The 26,456-nt window shown below is 45.3% G+C and overlaps 1 protein-coding gene and 1 long non-coding RNA gene across 7 annotated transcripts in view; one reads left to right on the forward strand and one right to left on the reverse strand.

Annotated features, from left to right (window-relative positions):
• The window catches only part of USP24 (ubiquitin specific peptidase 24), a 61,272-nt gene extending 47,622 nt beyond the window's left edge, over positions 1-13,650 (reverse strand). For 2 of the 3 annotated variants that reach the window (XM_048062107.2, XM_048062106.2), the window contains exons 1-3: positions 13,201-13,650; positions 1,769-1,934; positions 741-808 (exon numbers count right to left, since the gene is read on the reverse strand). In XM_048062107.2, coding sequence (XP_047918064.2) covers positions 741-808; positions 1,769-1,934; positions 13,201-13,533 — 567 coding nt within the window. In that variant the 5' untranslated portion in view covers positions 13,534-13,650. Of the gene's footprint in view, positions 1-740; positions 809-1,768; positions 1,935-2,114; positions 2,288-13,200 lie in introns of those variants that run through there. The other variant, XM_067001209.1, reaches the window with a different exon arrangement.
• Positions 13,651-13,771: 121 nt separating this feature from the next.
• Positions 13,772-26,456, forward strand: part of LOC106032991 (uncharacterized) — a 340,509-nt gene continuing 327,824 nt past the window's right edge. For 2 of the 4 annotated variants that reach the window (XR_010833414.1, XR_010833416.1), the window contains exons 1-2: positions 13,773-14,416; positions 14,555-15,650. This is a non-coding gene — a long non-coding RNA (uncharacterized lncRNA). Of the gene's footprint in view, positions 14,417-14,554; positions 15,651-26,456 lie in introns of all 4 variants that reach the window. The other 2 variants (XR_010833413.1, XR_010833415.1) reach the window with 2 other exon arrangements.

Consider the following 26,456-nt stretch of genomic DNA (forward strand, 5'->3'; position numbering starts at 1 on the left):
TTATTTAATTTCTGCTAGCTCTGAGCATTAGCTGTCTTTACAGTTAAAGAGCTTGATATTTTAAATACTATTACTTTTTGTACCATTTTAAGAAACAATCGAATCAGGCTCAATTACTGACTTGCAAAAAATTCAGCAAATTGTAACTTAGCACATTCTGAACTTAGATTCTTTTTTTTTTTTTTTTTTTTTTACAGATTCTACACTGTAGACTACATTTTTATTTAAAGTGCAGAAAGTGTTGAGTGAAATGAATGATATGCAAGGTTATTACTCTAATAGCCAAATGGAAAAAAATTTTTTCATTTAAATCTTCATTTTCTTTAAATATACTTATGCCTCAGTATTTTAAGATTAGGACTGACTAATTTTTTTTTTAAGAGGTGTATGCATGTTTTTGTACATGATGTAGTCTAAAAACTCAGCAGTGTCCAAAATGGACAGAATAGTGGGAAGAAAACTGGTTTGGGGAGCTCCGTAGAGAAGATGCACAATAACCCAGAGAAAAACAGCCAGAGAGGCAGGTTAGGCATTAATCACTGAGGTGAAAAGTAGTGAAAAAAAGAAAAAATACATATAAGAGTTGCAGAACTGCAACTTCAGAATATGATTTTAATTTAGCAACACACTCACTGTTTACCGCAGTTTCTGAAGTATGTATCAGTCTGGATTACAAGACACTATTTTCACCATGAACAACTTAAAGACAAGCAGTGAATTACCGTACTGTACCTGCTTACCTTTTTGAATGCTTCAGGCATGCATCTGTCCATAAACCTCTTGCAATTCTCATCAGAATCAGAAAGACCTTTACAGAAAGGAAGAAGTAAATGTTTTAAGATTACCTCAGAAAATTCAGTGCAAGTTTTTCGGTACGCCAACCAAAACCAGCAGCAACAAAATAGCTACTATTAATTGATTATTAAGCATTATGCTATTCTGAGTCACAAAAGAACGTGAACCAAAAGAAGTTGCCTTTTAGAAATAAGAAGTTTCCAAATGTTTAATCTTTTACAACTTCTTCAACCGTGATTAGTACCACACACATTTCTCTCTTCAAAATTTAATACTAAGCGTAGATCATTCCTGATGCTCCAGATCCCTCCCCCCGCCAAAAAAAAACCCCACAAATCTACACATAGCCTTTTAACACACGTTAAAAATCAACAAAGCAAGCCAGAATCACTAACCACTTTTATTCTGCCTACATATTATAACGTCCCTTTTGTCTGCTGTCAGGCATATTGGAAAAACTGCCCCGTACTCTCATTACACCATGAGTTGGGCATGTCATCTCCATAACACTTAACCCCAGCCAAAGTACTGAATACAGAACAGTCAAATTCAGGTCTAATGCACTATAAGCACTTCACTAGGGAAAAACAACCAGTTACACAAGCTTGGTACAGCATGAATTTAGATGACAGCTTGTTTTTTACAAATGGAAAATTACCAGCACAATGAAAAATGAGTCGGTAATTCAGCTCTGAAAAAACAGTAATTCCTACAATCATTAGAACATAAAGAAACATGTGCTCCATTTTTTTCCCTCCAAAAAAGCTTAAGTAAACAAATTACTTTAGAAAAAGAGATCAACACTCCTTTTACAGCATTAGATAGAATAATTCATTGGTAACCACTTTCACAGAGATGTGATCACTCTGCTGGGTGCTAACGACTGCAAAATTAATACAAAAGGCATAACTGCGCACCATATGTCTATGAAATCCGAGCAGATTATCTTTATGTGTGTAGAAATAGAACTTACCTAGTCTTGCTAGATAGGTGGATGCAATTAGGCACTTGCCTAGAGATTCTTCCCGCTTGTAGGGTATGGACCAGTGATCTGTTAGAACTCTGCTCTCCAACTCATACAAGTTGGTGGTTGGAAACTCAATGCCTTCTCCAGAGCAATTCCCGTTTTCATCATTTTTCTGTGAATAAAAAGTTCAAGTGAAGCAATTTTTTAATCCATCCTCGACACTTTAAAGGATTTACTAGCTTCAGAAGAGATGGCTGTGCTTATAAGCAGCATGTCAAATTCTCAGCAACCCTTAGGCTGCTTCTGTTTTTCAAAGTAGAATTTAATATTTCGATCTGAATTGATTACATACCTTTATCATCTCGTGTAGGTGATAACTGCTATGTTTACATGACTAATTGCTTATCATCTCTAAGTGGCAAGTTTTCTTCCTTAGCATATCAGATCCTAGAGCCATGTGCTAAGTGCTTCTAGTCCCTGAGAGACTTTAGAGTACAAGCCCTGATCTTCACAGAAGTGTGCATATTAATCTTCTGTTCAACAACTGCTGGAGATTATGAAATAGTTTATTTTAAGGGAGGCCAATTTTACCCCTTCACCCAATCACATTGAAAATAAACTAGACTAATCCAGTTGATCAGGATTTTTTTTAGTAGCTAATCATGTAAAGAAAATATCAAGTCTCAGATATAGTTGCCCAGCAAGGAAGCTGCTGTTGTCCATCTCCTGAAGTCAAAATAAGTTACTGGAAAGCCTTCTGGAAGGCGAACGGGGAAGAAGCAAGTACAAGCCTGCAGCTCAGCTTTTCAGGTTTGTTGCCCGTGTCACTAACGGCAGCTATTTCTGTGCACAGGCAGCACTCGGAATTAGCCCCGTTCTTCGTTAAGCGCCAGATGAGGTAACTGCCTCAGGAGTGCCAAACGGAATGCTACACAAGTTATTTATGCCTTATTTTTTTTAACTTCACATTGATGCTGGCTATCCCACACGTCAAAGAGATCCCATGGGCTCTCTGTGGCTTCCAGAAGGCCGAGAATCCAGGTGGGAGGAAGGAGCACGGCTGGAGCAGGCCCGGCAGCGGCTGCCAGAGGCCGAGGAAAACACGAGCGTGTGGTGGCAACAGGAGAGCGGCCAGGGACACGCCGGGAGAAAGGACAAGCAGGAAACACATCTGAGAGTAAAATATAGCATCAGGAAAGCGAACGGAGCGAACAGAAAGGAAAAAGTCCAAAGAAACAACTGAGCTCGGGAGGATGTGGTGCACAAGGAATGAGATTTATATAGAGAAGTGTGCGTCCAGCTCTCCCTGCACTTGCTATTGCAGGATTAGATCTGTTAATTAAGACATAAATGCATCATACTCACTTTCATAATGACTCAAGAACGTGACACCAAGGGAACAGCAGTTGTATAGAGCACACCCTATACAGGGAATTAGCTCAGGTGACAACAGCACACAGGCTGTACCTAATAACAGGTTCTGGAGAGCAGCAGTAACATTTATAGGAGTAACACCAAATCGTACTCAGGCAAGAAAACACGGCTGGGAAACAAGGTGCCACCTTCCCCAACCCTCCACTAAACATTCAGCCCCAAGTTTGCCACTAACGTGGTGCCGTACTTCCTTTGAGAGAGCTGGATATCCAGCTTCGTTGTTTGATCTAGCAGATCACCCTTGTTTAAATACATGAACTTTTGGAGAAGAGATGTCCAAAGGACCAAAAGAAAAGACCGAGGGTATTTAAAAGCAAAAGTTCTCCAAGAAATATCCCATTGTAGTGATTAAACAAACACTTAAGTCTACAGCTTTTGTAGAGGGTACCCAACCAGAACATGAATCAATTTCTGTAGAAAATGAACGTGCATTTATAAAGAAAGCCCGTATGGCATCAGTACAGAACACAACAATTAGTTTAATAAAGGAAGACTGACTGGAGCGCGCACATCCAGTCACTAGGTAACAGATTGCATTTCAGCCTAGACTTGTGGCACAGCAAAGAAGCATCTCAACAAATGGTGACATTAACTTCGCTATGGTTTCTCCAATCCTTAGAGGAAGGTAACTGTTAAATAAAAATATCTGTTATTTACGTTAGTGTTGGAGAGGTGCAGCCTAACAGCAGCGCAGACTTTCTACTGTTGCTGAAAAACTCCACGTGTTGTTGTTCTGCTTCCCCATCTGCATCTCAGGGGAGCTGCTCGTTATTTCTCTCCCCACAGGCCGTGGCCAGTGCCTGCAGTACTACAGAAATTCGCAAGGAGTGAAGTAATACCTCTTCTTCGCTGTGCACTCACATATACGGACATTACCAAAACAGCTGGGCTAAGAACACAACTGGCCTATTGCTATATTGAGTCTACCAGCAACATAGCAAGAAGATCTTTTACACAAGCAATAACAGTGGGTGCAGTACTGGAAATATTGCCCTAATAACAAAGGGAACTGTCTGCACTGAAGGAGCACGTCTTTGGCACATTCTGTTAATTACAGATGACAAGGCATTCTTACACATCAGTTTTCTGCTACTAAAATCCTTCCCAGAAAGTGTCAAGATTAATTATGGATTAATTTTAGAATGTAACACATTAAAGCAGCTTCACAGCTAGCATGAAACCTGCAGTGTGCTCAAATCCATGCCCAGGTAGTTTAAAAGTCAAACTCGAACTCTGCTTCAGACCATTAATAAAGCTAATGCCCTTGGAGATTATCTCCATGTTCAGTGCATATTTCTGCAGGTTTCTTACAACATACCTTATCTGAGTAAGTCTCTCTAAAAACATATTGCTGCTCTTTCATAATTAGTGTCTTTCTGCACAAAAATCAAGCAGCTCCCCATCCAACTTTTAAATCGATTTGTGCACCGCTCTTTAAAGTGAAGGATTTATTAAGGTTGCAAGGTGCAACATAAGCTTTTCCACAACTTTATATTGGCTCACTAACCAACACCCACTTTTCTTCAGAGAAACTGGCACCTGACAAGTTCAGGATTGGTAGGGATCCTTTCCAACAGCAGAACAGTACAAAAGCAGTGGGACTAGTCCTGGCAGTTAACTGGTCATCCAAAGACTGATTGTTCAAAAATTTTCAGGAACCATCTGTTTTCTGAGATAGAAAATCACGTTGCACATCACACGCTCTGCAATAATTCTCCCTTCTGCAGCTCAAGTCTCGAGACCAAAAAGCATTTACTGACAAACCTTTAACATCAGAGCTCTTGTGTAGGAAGAGGTACAGGCATGGAAGATGAAGATTCCTCCATTTTAGCAGGGTCACACGGCTATTTTTGGCTTATTTTCAAGGTGCCCAAAAGCAGTTATACCCATACATGCACACAGACTCCCAAGAAAAATATTCTCACTTAAACAGTTTCAAGTGCTGATTCACGACTGTCACTCTGGGGGCCTGGCACCTCCCCAAGTTGTTTGCAAGTCTGAATAAAGATTGTTAAATACCTGATGAACAATGTGTTGCCCAAGTTTGAGCATAAACCCTTCCAAGGCAGACTAACACAGAACAAAGACTAACCCTCACATAGGAAGTGAAATATAAATTAACTTCAATTGCCAAAAGGTCATAGTTCAAAGCTTCAAGATGTATTCCCGTAGCATTCAGCTAATTAACTCATCAAACAGCGTTTAACTAAAGCCACTGACGCTTACCACGTCGGTCACTTTACATAAAATAAAAAGGAGTTTAAGAGAGTATTTTGATGTTAATTGGCGCTCTTAGCAATGAAATTACAGTCAAGTTACAAATTAAATTTGTTAATTTGATTTTGATAGAAGGCTACCAGCGCAATCTAGTGTCACTAGAGCCAAGTTCCATTAGGTGCTCTTGAATCTAGTATAATTTCTGAAACGGAACCAGAAAGTCGTGTTTCTTTCAATAAGCAGTAGGACCAGGGTTTGTAAGATACCAGCAGATCTGTTTCCTTCCCTCATGCTTCTCCAGTAAGTGATTTTCACGCGATTTCAGCATTTTGCAGCCAAGAAAACAGGATTTTGATGTTTCACTGTATTGCTAAAAAAACACTTGTATATTATTATTATATACCAACAAACAGAATCAAGTTTAATTGCTCTGAAAAGCAGCAATGAAAAACGAAATCCTTCGGGCCAGAATTAGAAGACAAAAAATCCTAGATCCACCTTTCACTTTTATCACAGATATACTGACCAATAACGAGGAAATCAATTTGTGAGTGCTTCAGCTTCCCCAGCAGCAGAGTGGCAGTAACGACACTTGCCTCTGCCACAGCAGGTTGATGTACGATCCACTGGTGTTTTGCAAAGTACCACAAAATGCTCAGGTGGAGGCAATACAGAAGCAATACATCAAATATCCATAAAAACAGAAAGAGCAGCTCTCTACTCCCTGATCTATTATGTCCATCAACTTCTGGGAGAAGCTATGAATCCTGAAGTCATGACTTGACAGTCCTATCTGCCAGACTGCTGATTAAAGCAGCTTTTACTTTTGTACCTGGATGGCATTTTTTCCCCCTTCATTTTAATTAACTGTTAGGAGGAGGATATTCTGTTGCCTAGAATTGATTCACTGGAGTACGAACATAAAGGTTTTCAAATAAATCAAAGCCACTGCTTCGCACTCAGGCTGGAAAACACCAGCATGAGGTAGACAGTGATTTTTAAACTTATATTTTCTTATTTGAACAGAAGTGTTTTTTTTATAAACCGGTACTCCCAGAGCTTCAGGAACTTCTTTAAACTCCGGTTAAGTGGCAGATCTGGAAAATATCCCTACATATTTTATTGAGGAACAGCTACTTATTTTCAAAGCACAGTAACAATCTTTAACTGCTTTATACCTTAAGCAGTTATAGTATCTTGCCCTTAATTTTTTTCTGCCGATAAAAATGCATGTGTATGCAAAATTTTGAGTAAAATGACAGAAAGGAACGTTATTTGTTATTTATGTTCTGCTACGAGAAAGTAACCTTGCTGGTTAGTTATATCACAGTTTTTTCTTTTCACACAGAAATTAAGTCATTTAGCTCATATTTCTGCTATGCACTACATTACACAAAGTGTTAATATTAGTAAATAGTACTTAATCATGTTAATAGGAAGTAATGATCCTAGTCTACCACTAAAGGAAAATAAATCCTGTGTTATGCACCCCATCTAATCAGAGCTGATTCAGATTCTCACCTCACTATAAATCCCTTCCAAAAAAAATCTGATTTATTTAGTGACTGTTTTCACACAATGTTTTGGAACCTGACCTCAACTGAGAGTAATAAGAGTGCATTGTCGGGAATGCCTGGTTGGACTAAGCCCTCCTTAGTACGCGTGAAGGATTATAACAAATAATCTACAACAAACACAGCTTCCTCCCCACCTCTCAAACCCCAAGAACTATAGGAAATTGGGAAGAAGAACACGACGTGAACTGGATGGTGGGAAGGGGAATCAATAAAGCTTGAAATGAACCAGGATTTTCTAAAAACAGTGCTTGAACTGTACCCCTGCTTTCCAGAGTGATGCAATGTTACCATGCAATATTCCCCAATGTACTTGCCTAGTCGTTCAGAGATGAACTCAGCGCTAAGCGTTACAGCAACAAGAATCAAGGCTCTGTAAAAATCCTGTTTAAATTAGAAGATCCATTTAACTTAAAACAAACTAGAAACTTTTTGTATTACAACTACCCCAGCATTCAGTGGAATCAGAGAGGTTTGTTACGAGCACTTTCAGCAGTGCATTTCCAAGCTCAAAAACAAGCTGTAGGCCAGGGAAAGGTCACGGAAAGCTCTGTTAAGAAAGCCACTCGTAAGAAATCAAGGGAAAACACACGCTTATCTTACACGTGTTTTCAGCATTGTCTGAAATATTTAAATAATTTATTCCCTTGGCGTAAGTACAAACATCCAGGCACTGAGTTGATACCAATATTCCTCCCAGCCCTCGAGTTTTCATAAGCACAAAAACACTGCTGATTTCCAAATACCTCAAAATAACTTTGTGTGGTATCAGATAAACATTGTGCTTTAATACAATAAAACAGTGAATCACAACTGTTTGGCATTTCAGTGCCTAAAATTAAGCCATTACTTCTACTCCCCTTTGCCAGAACACCAGGCATTAACAGAGCCGTGCTGCAGAAGCACGAGATAAAGGATTTAGCACAACGCTTTTGTGACCAGTGTTCAAGATCTGGAAGGGAGAGCTGGTTCCCTGACACTGCGTACACGGAGGTGTGGTGAGACACAAACTAGTACCACAAAAGCAGCTGGCAATGAGCTTGAGTGCAAGTTCCGCAGCGTACCATTCATTGCAAAGTTGTGGTTAACAACTAGGACCAAAACCTTTAAGCATCTCCCAAGACCACTCCGCCGGGCATCGGAACCAAAGAAGCAGGAACTGCTGCACAGCAGCGAGCAGGAAGGGCAAGCAGCGAGAAGCACCGAGCACACCGGGGCTTTAATTTGGCCCACGAAGCATAACTGAAACATACATACCAAAGGCTACTCCTATGGCAGCAGAAACGCGTGTTTTTTTTCGAGTTGAGAGTTTACAAAAGAAACAGGCACTTCCTTTCCATCTTCGCCCTCTTCATACAAAGAGCTACTGTGCCTCAACCCAAAAGCAATCCAAATGATTTGCTGGAATTAACTTCTAACACTGGCTAATTTGTTTTTATTCTCGTTCTTCCTCAGCATTTCACTTCCTTATTAAACAGCTGCCACAGAATAGCACTTCAAACTGGGAAGATGACCAGCAAATGCCTCCTGAGAACATTTTATCAGAAGCTTCCTGCCCAGCTGAGGAGCCGGCTGCAGAGCTGCCCGCTACCTCCACGGGCACCACCAATGCTCCAATAACCGCAATGTGCTGGTCTCAACCTAAAAATTCCTCCAACAGCCATATTACATGGTAAGGGGCTCATAAAGTATTCAAAACAAAGCTTGCTCTTAAAGTTAATGAGCCGTCCCTCTCAGTACTACCCCCATTCTCGCCACCTTCCTGTAGCATCTGTTACTATCGTGCCGGATAAAACACTGACAAAGCAGAGATTTTTCTTTCGAAACCCAGGAAAGCACTGATGTAGAAGCTGCACCTCCTTTCAGGTTTTGGCTACCCCAGGACCACAGGTGTCATTTTTGAGAGCAGAGATGCTGAAACCCAGGAGTGCTAAAGTACTAATTCCACTTGACGTTGAGGTGGCAGCCCGCCAGGACCCAGCGCCAGAACGCAGCACAGAGCTTTATTTGATTGCTTAATTGCTTTACAAGGCCAATTCCTAGACAAGCCACACTGTAAAACTTCCACACGAGAGTGCCAGCAGCAGTCACTTTTGTGAAGCTCAACTCTACTTACAGGACAGGAGACTGACTTTACATTTACAAAGCTGCAGTGTAAAGTCCATCGCGTTTCCTAAATAGCTTATTTTTGCCTTGAAATAAACACAGCTCCTTCCATCCAAGGACCAGAGACTGTCACAAGCCCAGTGTCTGCAGTATTCCCACACGGCACGGACCGTTATCCTCATTTTACACCCTAGAAGCTCAGAGAGGTTCAGAAGGAGGCAGAGGGTTCGCACACCGAAGTCCTGCAGTGTGAGCAGCGAGTGAGAAGCTGCTGCCGGTGCCAGTACTCGCTGCTGCTGCTGGCATGCTCCTTCCACACAGCCCCTTCTCCTGAAATCAAACATAACATCTAAGAGCAATTTCAGACAAGTTTTATGTTAAAGATTATCTAGTAAAATCTGGTGTATGTGAGCTTTTGATCCCGTTCAACTAAAATAAAATAAAATAAAAAAAACAACATCAAAAGAGCACGTGCTGAAGGAGACAGGAATAGCTGGAAGGTAACACAACCCGCTGATCACAATTTACCCAAAAGGTCAGAGTAACGACTCGCAGGAGCTGTTTAAAAACAAGTCAAGATTTCTTTTCAGGAAGGGTTATACAAACAGCGTAAGTGGGTTCCCACCCTTAACACAATTTCAGGCTCTCTGCTCATATTTGCCTGGCCTGCCCCTCTCCATCCTATTCCTGCCCAGCTTGTGAACGTCAGCACTTAGGGCCCTCGGGACAGTTTGTGGACACTGACAAACATTGCCATCACATTCATTTATAGTTTCATCATAAATTTTAAGGACTTAGCAGCAGTTCAGAGAAGAGCTTATCCGTCAGTCACATGAAAGATGAGTATAACCTTGCATCCCACTCCAGAGATCACAGTGTAAAAATCTTTACGTTGCCTAAGGAACAAACACAAGAGAATCCCAGATTCTTGCCAAAACGTACTTATCAGATTCACTTCAGCCAACAGACAGAAACATAAAAGTTGTGTCAAACAGGCAAAGTAACCTCTTGGAACAGCAGGTGATCTCAGCCTGTCAAAGCGGTTTGGCACCGCAGAGGGCAAAAACATCAAGCCAACTGGAAACCTAAAGCTGAACTTCCTGAGATTTCAGGAAGAAATGTGAAGCCCGCTTCCTACTTCCAAATTAATTAAGCACGGTCACGCCAGCAGCACCAACTCCACAGACCACAGGTATTAACTCAGAACTGAATCAGTTGTGCGCTCCGTGGAAGACATGAGCCTGCTGAAACTCAAGTTTCAGCCCTTGTGAAAATGAGTTTATGCATGTCCTTATCTCAGGTCTCATAAAATACACAGCACATGCTGGGCCAGTTCACAGCTGCTGCCTTCCAAATTCAGCCTCCTATAACACCTCCAGAAGCCCCTGAAGCAGCCTGGACCACCGGAACAGGATTTGTGATGGCTTTAGTATCCTATCCAAAGGCAAGATGATTTTATTAGTAAGATTTTTGTTAGTAAGATACATACTGGGTTGCTGTGATATGCTCAAAGAACACCAACAGACAAACCCTTCTTTGATCACTGTGCTTACTGAACGGAACAGACTAACTTTATGTAACAGAACCAAGCAAGCATACGCAAACATAACGGGTTCATTACTGATTAGAGAAAATGTAAAGTGTCTAATCATTCATAAAGCTACCCTTCTTTGCACAGTAAATTGCACTCAGCCAAAAAAAAAAAAAACAAACATGTACGAAGTATAGAGCTGTTACACACACATCTTGGAGCACGGCTGAAGTCGTCCTGTTATTTTTAAATTAACAAATCTAACCCTAACTTTTGTTCATTTAGTGATGAAAAAAGATTACTAGACCAGAAAAATTTATTTAGGGGAAAAGTAGGGCTGTGCTCTATTTCGTTTATATGTTTGTGCACATTATTGATATATACAATCTAAAAATCAAACCAAGAAACATCCCTGCCTCCCCATTAAGCAAGCATTAAAATTGGCATTACGATGAGAGGGAGGAACGCATGCTCTCAGAGCTGTTAGAAGGGGAGAGGATATTGACAGGAAGATAAACAGAAATAACATCCGAATTGTGTTGCCACAGGATAGTACGGGTGTACTACTCACAAGGTTTCAACATGACGTGCGTGACTACAACAAGTAATAGGGGCGTCTGTGCAATGGGCTCTCTGTAAGGCTTCACAGGCCACGAGCTCGTTCAGAATGGAAAACTTCCTACTAATTAACTACCTAAATAATAATGCAGTTTATTAAGTACAGTTCCACGTTACACTTGGAGAATAAAAAGAACAAGAACTGATCATATACGATTTCCCTTTTCATGAAGTATGTCAAAGCTGCTAGGTTGCATTGCAATATTAGGCAAATAAACAGAGGAAATAATCCCAAGTCTTAAGACTTTTACATGGATAGCTCTTGCATGACAAAAATGTAATGCATACACATGCATGAGCTGACAGATGTTCATATGCAAATGGATCCAATTACTAAACTGAGGCCTGAATTCATATAAAGGTTCATGCAGTAAGATACTTCAATCCTTCTATGCTTATTTTGTGGATTTGCAGTCATTTGCATATATTCAAACGTTTTGGTTTCCCTCCTGGGGGTTAACAAGAGCACAAAGCAAACAAGAACACGGGTGGCAAACGAAACTGAAGTATAAGTAAGTTTGATCACACATACAAACTGAAATAACAGAAAAAAACTCTTAGAGTTGTCAGTGTCACTTGTAATAGGAACAGAAGGGGAAAAAATGCAGTCGTCTGAAGCTTACACTGACAGCTTCTCTTTAAACGTCACACTGACAGCCCAGATAGTCCCATCCGGAACCACGAGATACCTGACACGGAAATCCACCCTCTTCACAGCTAACAAGCTCTGAACACCAACCAGCAGAACTCTCATTCACTCACAACCCTCCAAAGCAAAGGCCAGAAACTCATTCCCTACTGCTTCAGTCAGGGAATTTAAAGCAACTCCTCTTCCGCACAGCACACGTGCGGCCCTACAGATCAGCTTACTCCACAAGCATACATCACTATCGTACACCAGCGAAGGATCTAAACCAGTTAATTCAGCGAACAGGATCGCGTATCGCTGTTCTGCAAGAGGGGACTTCAGGCAACAAACCAACACTGGACGTGGACGATCCGTGCAAGTGTAGCTACGTACAAGTAGATACGTGCATGTATTCTTCATATATGTTTTTATAGGTAAGTGCACAGAAAGATATCCCTTCTGGCTCAGTATCCCCAGGATACTGTTTGAGGTGCATGAGTCTGTTGTTATTCACGTGCTTAGGCATCTGCTGCGGGCCACTGAAACACACCGTGCAAGGTGGCCCTTTGGTACCGCACAGTGGGGCTGCTCCGTTCTTCTGCTCTCACACCCCCATGGGCTCCTGAGTGCTGACTTAGCTCTTTTCGTAGGCACCTTGGAAATTTTGGAGAAGAACAGAGCTGGAGGCGGAGAAGGCTTTACAGGTAAGTGCTGCAAGCGCGTTCCAGGCAGCACAGCAAGAGCCATCAGCGAATTTGCTGGCCAAGGAGCTCCGAGTTCTGGAAAAGCGTGGAAGAGGAGGGAAAAAAGCAGAACAGGGAGGAAGGGGAAGAAGCGTGCGAGGCTGACATTTGCCAGCCCTCCTGCTTCAGGCGTCTTTTTAAAACGCAGCTATAATTAACGAGTTAAAGCCTTTGTTTTAAAAACACTTGAACTGGTTGTATTTCCACGGGCGAACTCGTGGCCTACCCAAACAAAACCCAGGATTCGCACCTTCCTTCGCGTCGAGCAAACGGCGTTTAAAAAAAAATACGCTCTGCGGTCAACTACGGGGTTATGCAAGAAGGCACGGGGCTGGGGGGGGGGGGGGGGGATCGTGGGGCAGCGATGCATTCCGTGAATGCCAAGAAAAATAACGATACCAGGTGCTCTTCACCTTGCAAAAACACCCAGAGAGAGACAGAGGGACACGGGCAGAGGGACACGGGCAGAGGCCGGGGCACCACGAGGGGCTGCCGGGGGGCTCCCCGCACCCCCCTCCCCCCCCAAACCCTTCACCCTCCGCCGGGAGAGCTCGGGGGCAGCCCGGAGCCGCCGTCCCGGGGCTCACCTCGGTGTCCACCACTTCGTGGTATGCGGGCGGCGGGTCGAAGCCCCCGCTGCCGCCGCCCCCACCGCCACCGCCGGTGCCGCCGCCGCCTCCTCCGTCCCCGTCGCGGGGTCCCGGCCCTCCCGCGGGGGAGCCGTGGCCGCCGGCCGGGCCGTGCCCGCTCTCCATGGGCTCGTAGCCGCCGTAGTGGAGGCCGGGCCGCTCGTTGGTGAGCAGCGCCACCGCCTCGTTGATGTCGTTCTTGGCCAGGCGCAGCGCCTTGCGGATGGCGGAGGCGTCCGAGAAGCCCATGCAGAGCAGCGTGGTCATGTGCTGCTCCTCCTCGCTCTCCATGGCCGCGGTCCGGGGGCCGAGGCGGGCGCCGGGGCTCCGGGCGCTGCCGGGCTCCGGCCTCAGGCGCTGCCCGCCCCGCGCGCCGCCATCTTGACGGCAGCGCCTCGCCCCCCTCCCCGCCCCGCCCCTCCCCTCTCGGCCCGGAAGGGGGGGGGGGGGAAAGCGGGGGGGGGGGGGGGGAGAGCGCGGCGCTGCCCGCGTCACGTGACGGGGGAGGCTCGGCTCGGGGGATGAATGGAGCGTGCGGGGCGTCGTCATGGCGACGGGAGCGGCCGCGCCGGTCACGTGGCGGGAGCGGCGTTGCCATGGGGACGGCAGCGCCGGGGATGGGGTCGGGGCTGGTCGCGGCTTGGTCGCGGCCTGGTCGCAGGGGGGGGGCTCGGCCCTGTGCCCGCTGCCCCGCGGGTGGCTCCTCCGGCAGGGAACAAACCCCGTAAATAAGTGCAAATAATAATAATAATGAAATTGCTGCTGCCCCAAAGCAGAAATGAATTGAATTTGCATATGATTCTTAAACGTACTTGGCCAAACTCTGGCACCGCATGGAAGAGAGTAGATCTGAATCTCTTAGGCTATCTAGGCAGCATTCACCGCTCCATTTTAACAAACGCTTTAATGGCCACAGAAAAGGAGGAAGCCGATAAAAGATTTGTGAAGATCGGTGCTGGTATCTTGTGTTAGCAGGGGCTGGCATCACTGAGAGCACCAGGGTTAGGAAACTACAAATAATTGCCTGAAATCTGAGACACAGATTTACATTCAGCGTAAGGGAAGCTTTCTAGGGAACACCAACAATATTTGAACTTTCAGAGCTCAGTGTCCGTCGCTGCTCCTGATGGTGTCTGTAGAAAGAAACAGGCTGACAGATCTGCCTGTTTGACTGGTAAGGTTTTTGATTAATTTTTAGATAGTAGTATGCCAACAGTGCTCCCATGTTCTTTGTATGCTGACCCAAAAGGTAATCACGACTCTTTCATCTTGCTTATTCATATCCTGATTTTTATTTATTTATTTTCTGTAGGCGACATTCAGTGGAACGTAGGTAACGCGCCCGACTCAACTTCAGCGTCTGGACTGAAGGAGGGTTCTTCAGTCACGCTGATCTCCAGCTATAAAAGGAACTGTTATGGCTCAGTCTCGCCAGGCTCAAGAAAAAAACTCTATCACTTTGAGTGCATTCAGTTAATATGCTGAATATTGACTCACTGCTTACTCATGTGCTCAACGTTTAAATTACACTTTCTCATTTCTGAAACATAAGTAATGATTTAATCCTCATAGGCTGATGAAGTCAGTTGGCATCATTTTCCTTTACTAGTGGAAGACAAGACTGGAGGAAAAAGTACTATCTTTTATTAGATGTCATTATTGATTTCAGATTTATTTCAAGGAAGGGGTGCTGTAAATTTGCACTGAGCTAATTAATGAAAACATACCAAAAGTAATGGAGGAACTGCTTGTAATCCCAGACGACTGAGCACAGAAGAGAATGCTTTACAGTTAAGTTACCAATGCTTTGCTGTCCTGAAAGAAGTTTGAAGGGAATTTGAATTTACCCATATGGGATGGTAGCACTTGGACACAGGAGCTGAACATAACCTTGGCAGTGAGGTATACTGACCCTAAGGTTTTCACAGAGTTCTCTGACAGCATTTCTCTTGAGACTGCATAAAGGACAAGACTGTATATTCCAGTTTATTGAAAGAAGGGGTGCGTCTTTTTCTAAGTTATTCAGCCGGAAAGTCCCAGCTGCAAATATTGTTCATGCATTGTTATTTGAAGAAAAGTTTCAGCGAGAAGCACAGCAAACTTTTCTAACTGAGAACAAGAAATGTAGAGTGAGTCTTTCCTGATGGGGCATCACAAGGTGCAAGGAGACAAGGGAAGGAAAGAAGCTGAAGGAGGGAGCAATACCCTCAAGATCTGCTTTTGGATAACTTGGAGTTTACGACTGTGAAGTTGCCAGTTTGATAAGACACGTTTACTATGACTGTGTTACTTTACAGAAGGTAGTGACTTCCTACAAAATTCATCATTTATGTATCCTAAAGTACCTCTGGACATGAATAACCCCTGTATTACAACAGAGACATTCTGGAACAGAAACTACTTTTTTGGTAAGTGACTTTCAGTAAGGTCAATGCTGTGACATCAGACACAATTTTTGGGTTGACTCTGGAGTTTCCAGGCAGCCTGAAAATAGGGTTTGATGGAACATGGCAATGATTTCTGTGGAGATGTTACAGTAGGAGTGCTTGGTTAATTTGTGTTTAACTGAATATACTTTTATGATTTTCTTCATAAAACTGTTTTAAAGCCTGTCCTATGTTTTACAGCTCACTGTTTAAATGGTGAACGCAGTGTTTTCACTCAAAGAGAAACATCTGTATTGTTCTGGTGGAACGTGCAGCCAAACCAAAAGTTAACTCTGGCTTGTTGGAGATTTCTCATGTTCGCAGCTGTTGGGGAATTCTGACCAAAATCTCTGAACTATTTGGAAAACATCCCTTGCCACCCTGATTCTTTTTCCCTCTTTGTTGCATCTTCTCAGCCACAATTATTACATACATACTTAGAGACTCTGCTAGAAGGGAACGGGAAGTTTGTTATATTAGCACCAGGTCTTACATTTGACGCGTGTTTTACTCAAGATGAAAGATCATCTTTCTCGTCATTTGTTAAGACATTTCAAAGCAGTATGTTACTAAGGGAAGCTTTGTACGAGCTAAAACTTACTGTTCATAAATCTTTTATGACTAAATGTGTGAAATCAGGACAAAATTTAATCACAGTGCCACACCATTACATGGTGCATAAGCACAGAAGGAGCACTATGAAAATGGGAGTTGCAGTAGCTAGAAGAAACTCGTTTGCAGTCGTTGCATGAATTGGTGTGTGTCTATATGAAACACAGCTCATTTGTTTGGAAGGGAAGAACCCTGCTTCTCTCACTGATGTTAATGGCTTAGGATTAGGCAACTAATATAGATGGATCTCATGGTGATAAGAAGAGGCTTCTGTGCTGTCTGCCAAGCGAACAGAAACACTCTCCACAGGCTGCAGGGTAAATATTTTTTGTGGACTTGAATTACAGTACCAGAAAAGGCAGCAAATCAAATGGCATCGCCTTGCAGGAGATCTCACCACCCAGTGAGTGATGAGAAAGTAACTTTCTGGTGAGAAATATCCTGACTCTGTACCTCTAAACATACCAAGCGTTAACAAAAGGAACATATTTACGAAGGTTTCCCCCATCTTATGTTTTTGGTGGACAAGATGCTTCTTGCTTTTAGTATAGCTGGCAGTTATGGCACAGGAAGTCTTCACTGCTTAAAGAAAGAGTGAGTATGTGAGATGTTGCAAAATCCAGCTTTATGTATAGTGTTGTGCAGAACTAATTTAGCTTTTCTGAAATGTTTTTTTCCTTCCTTCCATCTTTCCTTCCTTCCTTGTTCCGTCCCACCCAGTCTCTTCCAGTTTCCCGCTTCTACTTTATTTATAGCTAAATGTAATAGGTGGGATTTGAGGAAGGGCCTCAGCGATCAGTTAGTGCAAATTCACCTGAATTACTGAAAATCATAATTATGTTATCATACAGATAACAGAGTAGATGCATAAATGTACTTGACTCTGCAGAGAGAGTGCAGCATCCCAGGAAACAATTTTAGCAAACACATGTGAGTCCATTCACAACCACCAGCTGACAGATTCATGTAATATACTTTTAGACTTTGCCTGCACTGGGGATTTTTGCTGCCTTCACGTCTTTTGGCCAGCTAGAAAGGAGATCTGTACTGGGATAACCTCCAAGGCAAAGCCTGCTGTCAGCAGCAGTTTGCAAAGAGGCGGCTTACCTTGGTTTCACGCCGACATTACTTGTGTATGCTACTAATCATAATGACAATATTTAACTCTATTACTGTGCTTTTAAGATGGGTATCTAACACACCTCACAGGGGGATGGGCTGGTATCCTTGGCCCCTCAGCATATAGTAGTTTTTGCACTGCTGCTAACTGTAGTGGGACTAACAGGGCAAACAGGGAGGTGAGCAGGTCTCGTGGTGTTGACGTGCCTCCTCCAGTAATCCCTGTTGTTATTCCGGCGTCCAAAGGGAACAGGAGCTGAACCATGACTGTTTTTCCTTCAGCAGCTGAGTACCTGCTGGTCTCCCACATACAAAACTGAAGTTTCATACTGTTTCTCTTGAATGGAAGCAGCATGACGTGAGTGTGAAAAGAGTGGTGCAGCATGGTAAGGGCAACACAACCAAAAGGAGAGAACAGCTGACTCCAGGGTCGGATCAGATTTGTCCCCTCTGCTTCACTGCGTGGGTTTGTTTTCAGCTCTTCAACTCAGACCGTCCCGTGGGTCTTACAATGCATCTCCACAGCCCTGGGCTGAGAAGAGGAACCAATTGCAAGGGGCTTGTTCATTCTTCCTAAAACAGGCTTCACAAGCCTGAAGAAATGAAGGCTGAGGCTGAACTTTAAAACAAGCTGAAAGCACTAAGATGCAGAAATGCAGAGTGAAACCATTCTGTAGAGTAAAATTTGGAACAGAGCCCTGGAAAAATCTATAATTATGACTAATCCATTTTTTATGTGTGTGGTTCCAGGTAAATTACTTTTAAAGATGATTTCTCTACCTATATTGGTTACAATTCTTTACTGTCATTTTAGATAAATGGCACGCTGACGTGTGAGCCCAGTATCAGATGAACTGCAGTGACAGAACTATTTCTGATGCCGAGTGGCCCGAGCTGAGCTGCTGCTGGTGCAGAGAAACAATACAAACAGGATATTCAGTGTCAAGCCGCAGTGGCACCCTGAGGGACCCACCCAGAGGCAGGCACTTGAATGCAGACTCTATCCTTCAGCCAAGTTAGCTGAGGAAACTTGACATAATGGCAGGCTGTAAGCTCAGCTTGTGCAGGGGCAAACACACGCAGTCACATTTTGGAAGTGGAAACAATCCGGAATGGAAACTTCAGGTATTCCTGAAGCTCTGAACAAGGCTGGGAGCTACCACAGAGTTTTAAACGATAGCCTTTGGGTGCTTTTATTTTGTCAAATCGTCCCAGCCTTGCTTGCCGGTCCCTTCTCATGATCCCTCCCATCCTGTGATAGAGGAACACTGAAGTTAACACACTGCTGGAGGGAGGGGAGCGGTGGTAAATAACACTCCTTGTGTGCGAGGGCCATGGCTGTTGTGATACAAATCCAATCCTTTACAGGCTTTGCAGTCCTGATCATTAGTAGAGCTGTGAATAGGAAGGAGCATGAATTCAGTGCAAACAAGGAACAGACCACTGAAGGGAACAGCATGGAGATTGCTTAGGCAGGTAGGAAACAAAGCGGTGGATCCAACACCATGGGATATGTTCAGTTCACAGGGCATAGCAGCCTAGCTAAGGGCAGGGCAGCGTGGCAGCAGAGCTTGTAGTAACACGCAGTGCTGAGGGTGAAGGCTGTTTTCGGTGGTGTGTGTGTATCTGAGAGCCAGTCGGCATCTCCCTGATGCAGGCTGTGATGTGGTGCGGTGCGACAGAGCAACAGGGAACTCCTTGCTGGCTCTCTGCCCGGTGCAGATTCCTTTTGAATTATGCTTTGACCTTTAAAGCAGGACCTGCTTCTTTAGTTTCTCGTTGTCTAAGCTCTGCGCTGAAGCTTGAGAAACAAGGCTGTAAACACAGCAGGTAGGAAGGAGTCTGCCGAGGGAGAGCCACCAAATGGACCTGAGAGGTGAGGGAGTGCTTCACAGCAACACAGGCCTGGCGGTGCCAGGCTTCAATCAGCACAAAAGACTGGTTTATATTAAATACTGGTCCACAAATCCTCTCCTGCTCTTAAGAGCAACCTCTGCCTCCTGACGGGAACGCTACCTGGTCTGTCCTCAGTGATGTGGAAAACCTGGGGTATGGATGTAGAGGGTCTGGGGTGGGACAACCTCTCTCCCATCCAGAACTTCTTTAATGTTGCCATTGCTTCAGTTGTGTTTGCACAGGATTTCTCGTTCGGGCAGTCTGTCACGTGCAGGTTATTAAATGCAGACTGACGAGCAACTGGAGCACAAACTGGGCTCTGGCCTGGGAGGCAGCAGCCGCTCTGGGCCGGACGAAGGCCTTGCTGCTGCTTTTAGGGATACGCAGGAGAAGCGCATGCACGTGGTTAAGGTTCAAACACATGGCTTAAGTTCTGAAATACCAAGAGGTTCTTCAAGGCTGTGAGAGCCTAAAGCCTCGGATTTCTCCTGCCTCATCTGCCTGCTGGCACTCGCAGCCGTGTTGTCCCTTTAACGATGCACTTGATCTGTCGGTGACTCATTTGAAGCCTCTCTTATCTCCACCAGCGAGGTGCTTCAGGGCTGAGTCGCACCCACGTATCAGCTCGGTTACTGTACGGTGTTATTAGCTGCTCTTTTCACTCCTCGGGTGCTCCCAGCCTTTGATCTGTTACCATATTGCAGCAGAAACTCCCTCCCCTCCACAAGATATTTTTATTAATGCTGCATTACGTTGTGCAAGGCCATCGGCACTGCAGGAATGCCGCAGTCTCTGCTGCCTGTTCGCTGTTCTCACAAACAGATCCGTATGTTCATGTGTGAAATCAGCTCTGGTCGATTTCCTCAATATCCTCAAATATATTAATAATATTCCTCAATATCCAACAATCCCCGGATAATCACAGTGGAAGTCACTCTCCGTTCTCCTCCTGCAGCATTTTACTACAAGATGGCAATTTCCACCAGACACCCAAGTAGCCTACAAGTAACGTGGAGTTATAATGATGTGGTTAGCTCTTCCCTTCCTTCTCCCTGATGCATTTCTCTGGCTGTTTGTTGCTTTTACAAAACCGTGGGGCAGGAGCTGTTTGCTCCATCCGTACAGCAGCTGGTGTCGTGGGCCCTGACTAGTCTGTAAGTCCCGATGTTACTGGGCGGTGATGAATCTTGCCCAGCAGCAGAAAGTCTCCTTTTGCTGGTCAGGCTGGATCTTGTTTAATTTGAGGTTGGTTCCGTCAGAGCTGGAGACCTCGATGGGAAGAATGGTGCTGTCTGTGCAGCAGGACTGATGAAACTTTGTTTTGCCTGTTGTACAGTGGTTTTCTTGTTAAGCTGACCATCCTGCCTGATGCTGGAGACGTCAGAGAGGCCAGACAGGAGAGACTCCCTTCCTGAGAACAGGGGGCTCTGCTGCCCAACACAGCACAAGCGTCCAGCAGAGCTCTTCTGGAAGCTGACTCATTCGGACACGTGGCTTCCTTCCACACAGGTTTTCTGGTGCCCAGTAGCTGAGCTCACATTGCAGCCCCAGTTGGAGCCTCACTGCGTCTTTGAGGCTACCTCAACAAAATATATTGGGTAGCTTATTTTCATTATATCCGTCAGCGCTCGGTAGCTCTAAGACCTCTATTCGTGTGTCAAATTTGGCTGCAGCTGGCAAATGGATTAAAAAGTTATTGGGGCATGGGGCAGTAAGTGACAAAAACAGAGGCAGCACACTAGTTCAAAACATAATCGCTTAAAATCAGCTAAAACCCAAATAGTGTTGTAAGGAAGACCAGTGGCAGCATCTGAGCCATTTCTGCTGGATCAGATGACCTAGCAAAGCCTTCCTGACCTGTAGGATTTGGGGCAGAAACTGGCACAAGAAACACATGCCACCCCACGGCCTGTGGAGTAGTCAGTCCCTGCTGTTGTGCTGCGGCTCAGTGATTCAGCTCGTTTCAGCTGTATGTTCAAGGATGGGCCTTGCTGGGCTATGTGGTGGAGGATATCCCTGCTGCACCTTGATCATGCAATACAGGGAGGGCTGTGGCTGTCGTATTTATCTCCTATGGGGTCTGCCAAGTGGCACAGCCCTAACGCTGCAGGGTCTGACCACAGGTGGCTGATCTTAATCTGGTTTAATAATGGCAAATCACTTTCCTTCCACTGGCCAGGTTGGATGCATTTTATTTATGTCTTAAAACCTCTCCTCTCTCCCACGTTGTGATCTGTGCAAAGCTGTTTGGTAAGTTAAAAGCTCTGTCTGGTGTGTGGGCAGGAGAAAGGCTACAGCCTGGTGCTGCAAACGCATGAGATGTGGTCCAGGCTCACGGGGAAGAATGAGGCAGGGATTAGAGATGCTAGTCTTGTGCTGTGTTCGTGAGACTTGCCTGGCCTGTTTCACAGACTCATAGCTACTGATCCTTCACTGTGTTCCAGGCCCGGCCTACAGGCACTGACTGTCCGTGTCCTGGGGCTTGCGCCAGACTTTAATTGTCTCTATTAGTGTGATGGATGCTGGAAGGGAGGGCAGCCTGCAGAAGGGTGGCGTTTCACTGCCGCTGCTGTTGCTGGGAATTCCTTTATTGGAAGTTACTCGCATTTGCCCTCTTGTGAAACGCGTAGGTGAGCTATTTATAAATGCACAGACATCCCACATCTCTAGCTTGTACTCACGTTTAAGGATAATCCCTGCAGGGAGGGGAGAATTTGTCCAGGACTGCGAAGCAGTTTAGTGGCAGAGTTGAAAATAATTTACTTCTTCTGAGCCTCAGCATGTTCTTTATGTTGGGATGGATTTATGGTGGTGGGAGTGGGAATGGAGAAGAGGCATTTTGTTCCCCTGTTAGCACTGCCTGTTGCAGCATGATCACCCAGCTTCTGGCTGAGCAGAGGGACTTGTCCTGCTGCACGGCCCCCTCTTCCATCTTCCCCTTCCTCTGCACAGCAGAGGCACACTGCTCTGCTCTGTGCTGCATCCAACCTCAGCCTTCGCTTGCTCGGAGGAATGAGTCCTCTCCTGGAGCAATCCAGCCCCAGACACATGGATATCAGCCTCTGTACTTCTTGAATGTTCTTCTACAAGTAGATACAGCTACTTGCATTCATCACTTTTCTCCTGCAAAGTGCAATTTTCCTCGCTCTTTAAAGCATGCGGTTTCTTGTACTGAAAGATTAACGTAGCTGGGTTTCCAGCATCTCTGTCACCTTTCACACGTGGATTTGCTGATGACCAATAACAGGCAAGCTTCTAAGCCTGTCCTCAGTGGGAACACGATTCTTCTGCCTGACTTCCAGTTTTCATGAAGCCGAGGGCATTTAGCTTCCTTTGAGGCCTGCACCCCAGTGTTGGATTGACCAAAGGACCCAAGCAGGATGAGGCAGACATGGATGCTCCCCAAACGAGAAGCATGAGCCTAATTGCTGTAGAAACAAGGCTAATGCCTTGTGGCTGCACTGAGGAAGAGATTTTTTTCCTCTTTCACGGAGTTATCTGACAGCTCCTGGCGTGCTGGCTGTATCTGCAGGACACACTGCCCTCTTTTGGCCCTATGTGGGCTCTGGATCTGAGCTGAGAAACTCGCTCTTTGCTTGTCTTTCCTGGAGCCTTGTGGGGGAATCTGATTTGTGATGGGATTTACAAAGTCAGGCAGCATTACAGACTCTGCAGGCAATCCAAGGACCTCATGAGGGGGTTTATGTGGAATTTCAGCATGAAATCAATTGTGAGAAAAATAACCTGCTACTGGTTTTATTATCTGCAATACAAGCAATGTAAGCATCTGCAGAAACCTGCTGTCTGGGTTCTTGAACACATGGTGGAAGGCTTTCCTCTAGTTTCTCTTGCAGATGAGAGTTTGATGTAAATGTTGGAAAATCATCATTATGATAGAAAAGTTTCAGGGAATTTACGTTTCCAGATGTCATGGAGTTGTAGGAGAAATCTAGGAACAGAGACTTGCTTGAAAGAGACATCTCTGCCTTGATCTCAGCGGTGCCCTTTGGGGTTATGCGAGCTCAGAACCTGTCCCTGGCTGCTGAATGAGTGATTTAGTGTGAAGCTGAGCTTTGTTTGAACTGTGCAATACTGGTATTTTAATACATGGGATGTGGTATTTTAATACATGGGATGGAATGGTTTCACATCTGTACTTTCTTGCTACTTGTGCTTGTGTGGATTATTTCATTCTGGCAGTGTCTGACATTGTTCACCCTTCTTAATGTCCTGGAGAACCTCATTAATCTGATCTGTTTCTTTTCTGGATTAGTGAAAATCCTTCTTACAGCAAGATGGGGGGACAAAGAAAATTTAGTTGTTTTTCAGAGAGATTGTGTCTTTTTGTTTTGTCTTTTATCAAATGATTATTGTCAGCAAGAAAACCCAGCGTGACTTGGAAGTGTACATTCCCACTGCACGTGCTCTTGAAGGAGCAACAGATGGAAATCGTGCTGGGTCAGAGCGTCCCAGAACAGTGAGAGTCCTGGGGCTGCACAAGTTGATGGATATCTCCTTGTTTGTGGAAATGCACGTGGAGCCACAAAGCTAGGTCAAAAAATCAAAACAAAACAAAAAGATGCTGTGATCCTAAACATCTCACCTACCTCGTGCCTTGCTTGAGGGCTGTGCTCTCAGCCAGGCTTTTGCTAAGATTCTAGGGAAGTGTGTCAGTTCTAGGAGCACACTGTCCTGGGGTGCAGGACACCCACTGAGTGCTCTGGCAGGTGTTCCTCCTTTTAAATGGAAAAAAATCAGCTCTGCTCCACAGTGCCCCAGCCTGACAACTCACATCTGGCACGTGGGATCAGTGGGCAGGACAGAAGCCCTGTGCCTGTCTCAAGATCTTGCCTTTTTATCTCAGGCCATAGGCTACCCCTGGCATTTTCAGCCTGTGGACCACCACAAGTCAGATTATGGTGGGAGGGCAGGTGACAGGAAGGGGGACCTTCCCACGAAAATAAATCAGCGCAGGTTTGCCACCATGGGAAGAGATGGCTCTTCTCTGACTGCATCTCCCTGCCTCTGGTCCTCCATCCCTTCTTTCGGGGGATGTAGATGCCACCACCGTGGTTTATGGCATCTTTTTGGGGAGTACAGTGAATGCTCACACGTATCAGTGGTCTGCTTACTGTGTTGTGATTTTCCTCTCCTGTCCAGGTGAGAAACCAAACCAGCCGTCTGAAAGTGGAAAGTTTCTGACTCAGTGCCCAGACTCACCCCTTCTTTCTGTGGCCCTGTAACCTCGCTGCTGCAGTAAGCTGCTCTGGGCTGGTACTGTCTTGCTGGGTTAACTCGAGGGAAAGGCGTTCATCAGTATTTTTATAGTGATTTACACCTTTCTGAGGTTAGGCCTTTGAACCAGATTTTTCCTTAGAACCGAAATAAAAAGGAAAAGCTGGCAAAACGGCCAAAGGGTTTTATTTTTTATTTTTCCAATGCAAGAAGCCGGTTTTTGAAGACATCCTTGGCTCACCGTCAGCCAGCTGCATGAAATGCTTTGACCCGTAGCAGCTGGCCATGGGCTTGCGCGGGGCTGGCTGGTGGGGAGCAGCCTGGGCAAGCCCACGGGCACCCCCGGGAAGTCGGGAGCAGGAGTGGGAGCGGGCACGGCAACTATTTGCTCACGGCTCGGCTTGATGAAAACATACCCTGACCCTATAGCTGCAGGCAAGGTGAAAATGACTTCGCAACTGTTGTTTATCCACTTAGATTAGTCACTCCTAATTAGAAGATGGGGAGACATGCAGCTTGTGTTGGTCTGGGCTGACTGGGAGGGAAGGCTGTCCGCCACGGCAGGCTGGGGCTGCTGCCACCAGGGGACACTGCAGGATCGCCTATAAACCACCTGCCCTGGGCTGGCCTTCGCCTTCTCGGTTTGGCTCAGCCTCCCTCCGTCCACCAGCCTCTGTTGAGCCCCTTGTCCTTGGCACTCCTTGCTCTGGCACTTGGTTTCTTGGTTTCTCCTTGTTCCCTGCAACATCGGCGAGGCGTTTTCCTCGGGCAAATTTATCATACCAGGTCACCGCAGTATCTCGGGTTTCTTTCTGTCTCTCCTTCCCTGAGGCAGGTAGCCGGTATGGCAGCTTCCCGGGAGCATGCAAGGACCCGCAGGGACCTGCAGCGCTTGGCGCGCTTGGGGCAAGAGGCATGAGCCAGGCACAGCCTGTCCTGAACTTCGGGAGTGCTCGGAATGGAGATTTGGGTTTGGAAGATTAAGTTCAGTCTAGACTCAGACCACCCCGGTTCCTCAGGCTAAAAAAAAAGTCCTATCTCTTATTTTCCATAATAAGAGGGAAGTGTAAGGTTCATGGATTTTGAAGTTAGTGCCCTGATACTTTGTGCAATAAGACAACATCATTACTTGCTTGAACTTAAAAAAAAAAAGTTGTCAGGTTGCTTTTTCAGACGGAAAGGAAAATTCCTTAAGGAACCTGGATAGGTGGGCATATGAGTGATGTGGGTTCCTGCAGGTTTCCTTCTGAGGAAGGCAAGCCGCACAACTCGGGCCTAAAGAAGGCCTCCCCTCGGGGCTGGCCACTGAGCTGGGGCTGAGGCGAGGCCTGGAGGCCACGTCCCTGCCTGCCTGTGAGACTTTCCTCCCTGGTCCGGACTCGGGACAAAATCAATCTTGGTTGATTCCCCGTGGTTAAACCCACAGTTCGCACCTTCCCTGAGGCCTGCTTGGGTACCGGCTGCCCCTGGCCTCAGTTTCTGTGGGCTCTTGGAGTCACTTGGCAAAGTGATGGAGAGTTTGTCCCTGCCCCCAGGCAGCGCAGAGATATTTTGCAGGGTCTTCTACTGAATGGGAGGCTGCTTCGTCTCTGAGAGGTTAAGGGATGACTGGCCTTCTGGAGGGGAAGCTCTCCTGTGGTTTAGGATCCTCCATGGTACAAGGTACGTCCTGATCCGTAGCATTGCCTGAGGATCGAGGCAGGGGTGTTGTTACCGTCTGCCAACATGTCCTTCAATGTTACTCACCTATTAAGAAGAAACACGGAGCTGTATCTCTGCTCATGTCATTTTGCATAGCTGCCTTGCATTCAAAAAGTTTAGTGCAGCTGAGAGCCTGGTCCGTCTTGCACACACAGGGCTTTCTTTTGTGCACCACTATTTCAGGAAACAACTTCACCAAGTGCTAATACCGCACCGGACAGAAAG

Source organism: Anser cygnoides, chromosome 8, assembly GCF_040182565.1.
Source record: "Anser cygnoides isolate HZ-2024a breed goose chromosome 8, Taihu_goose_T2T_genome, whole genome shotgun sequence".
Taxonomy (NCBI): Eukaryota; Metazoa; Chordata; class Aves; order Anseriformes; family Anatidae; genus Anser; species Anser cygnoides.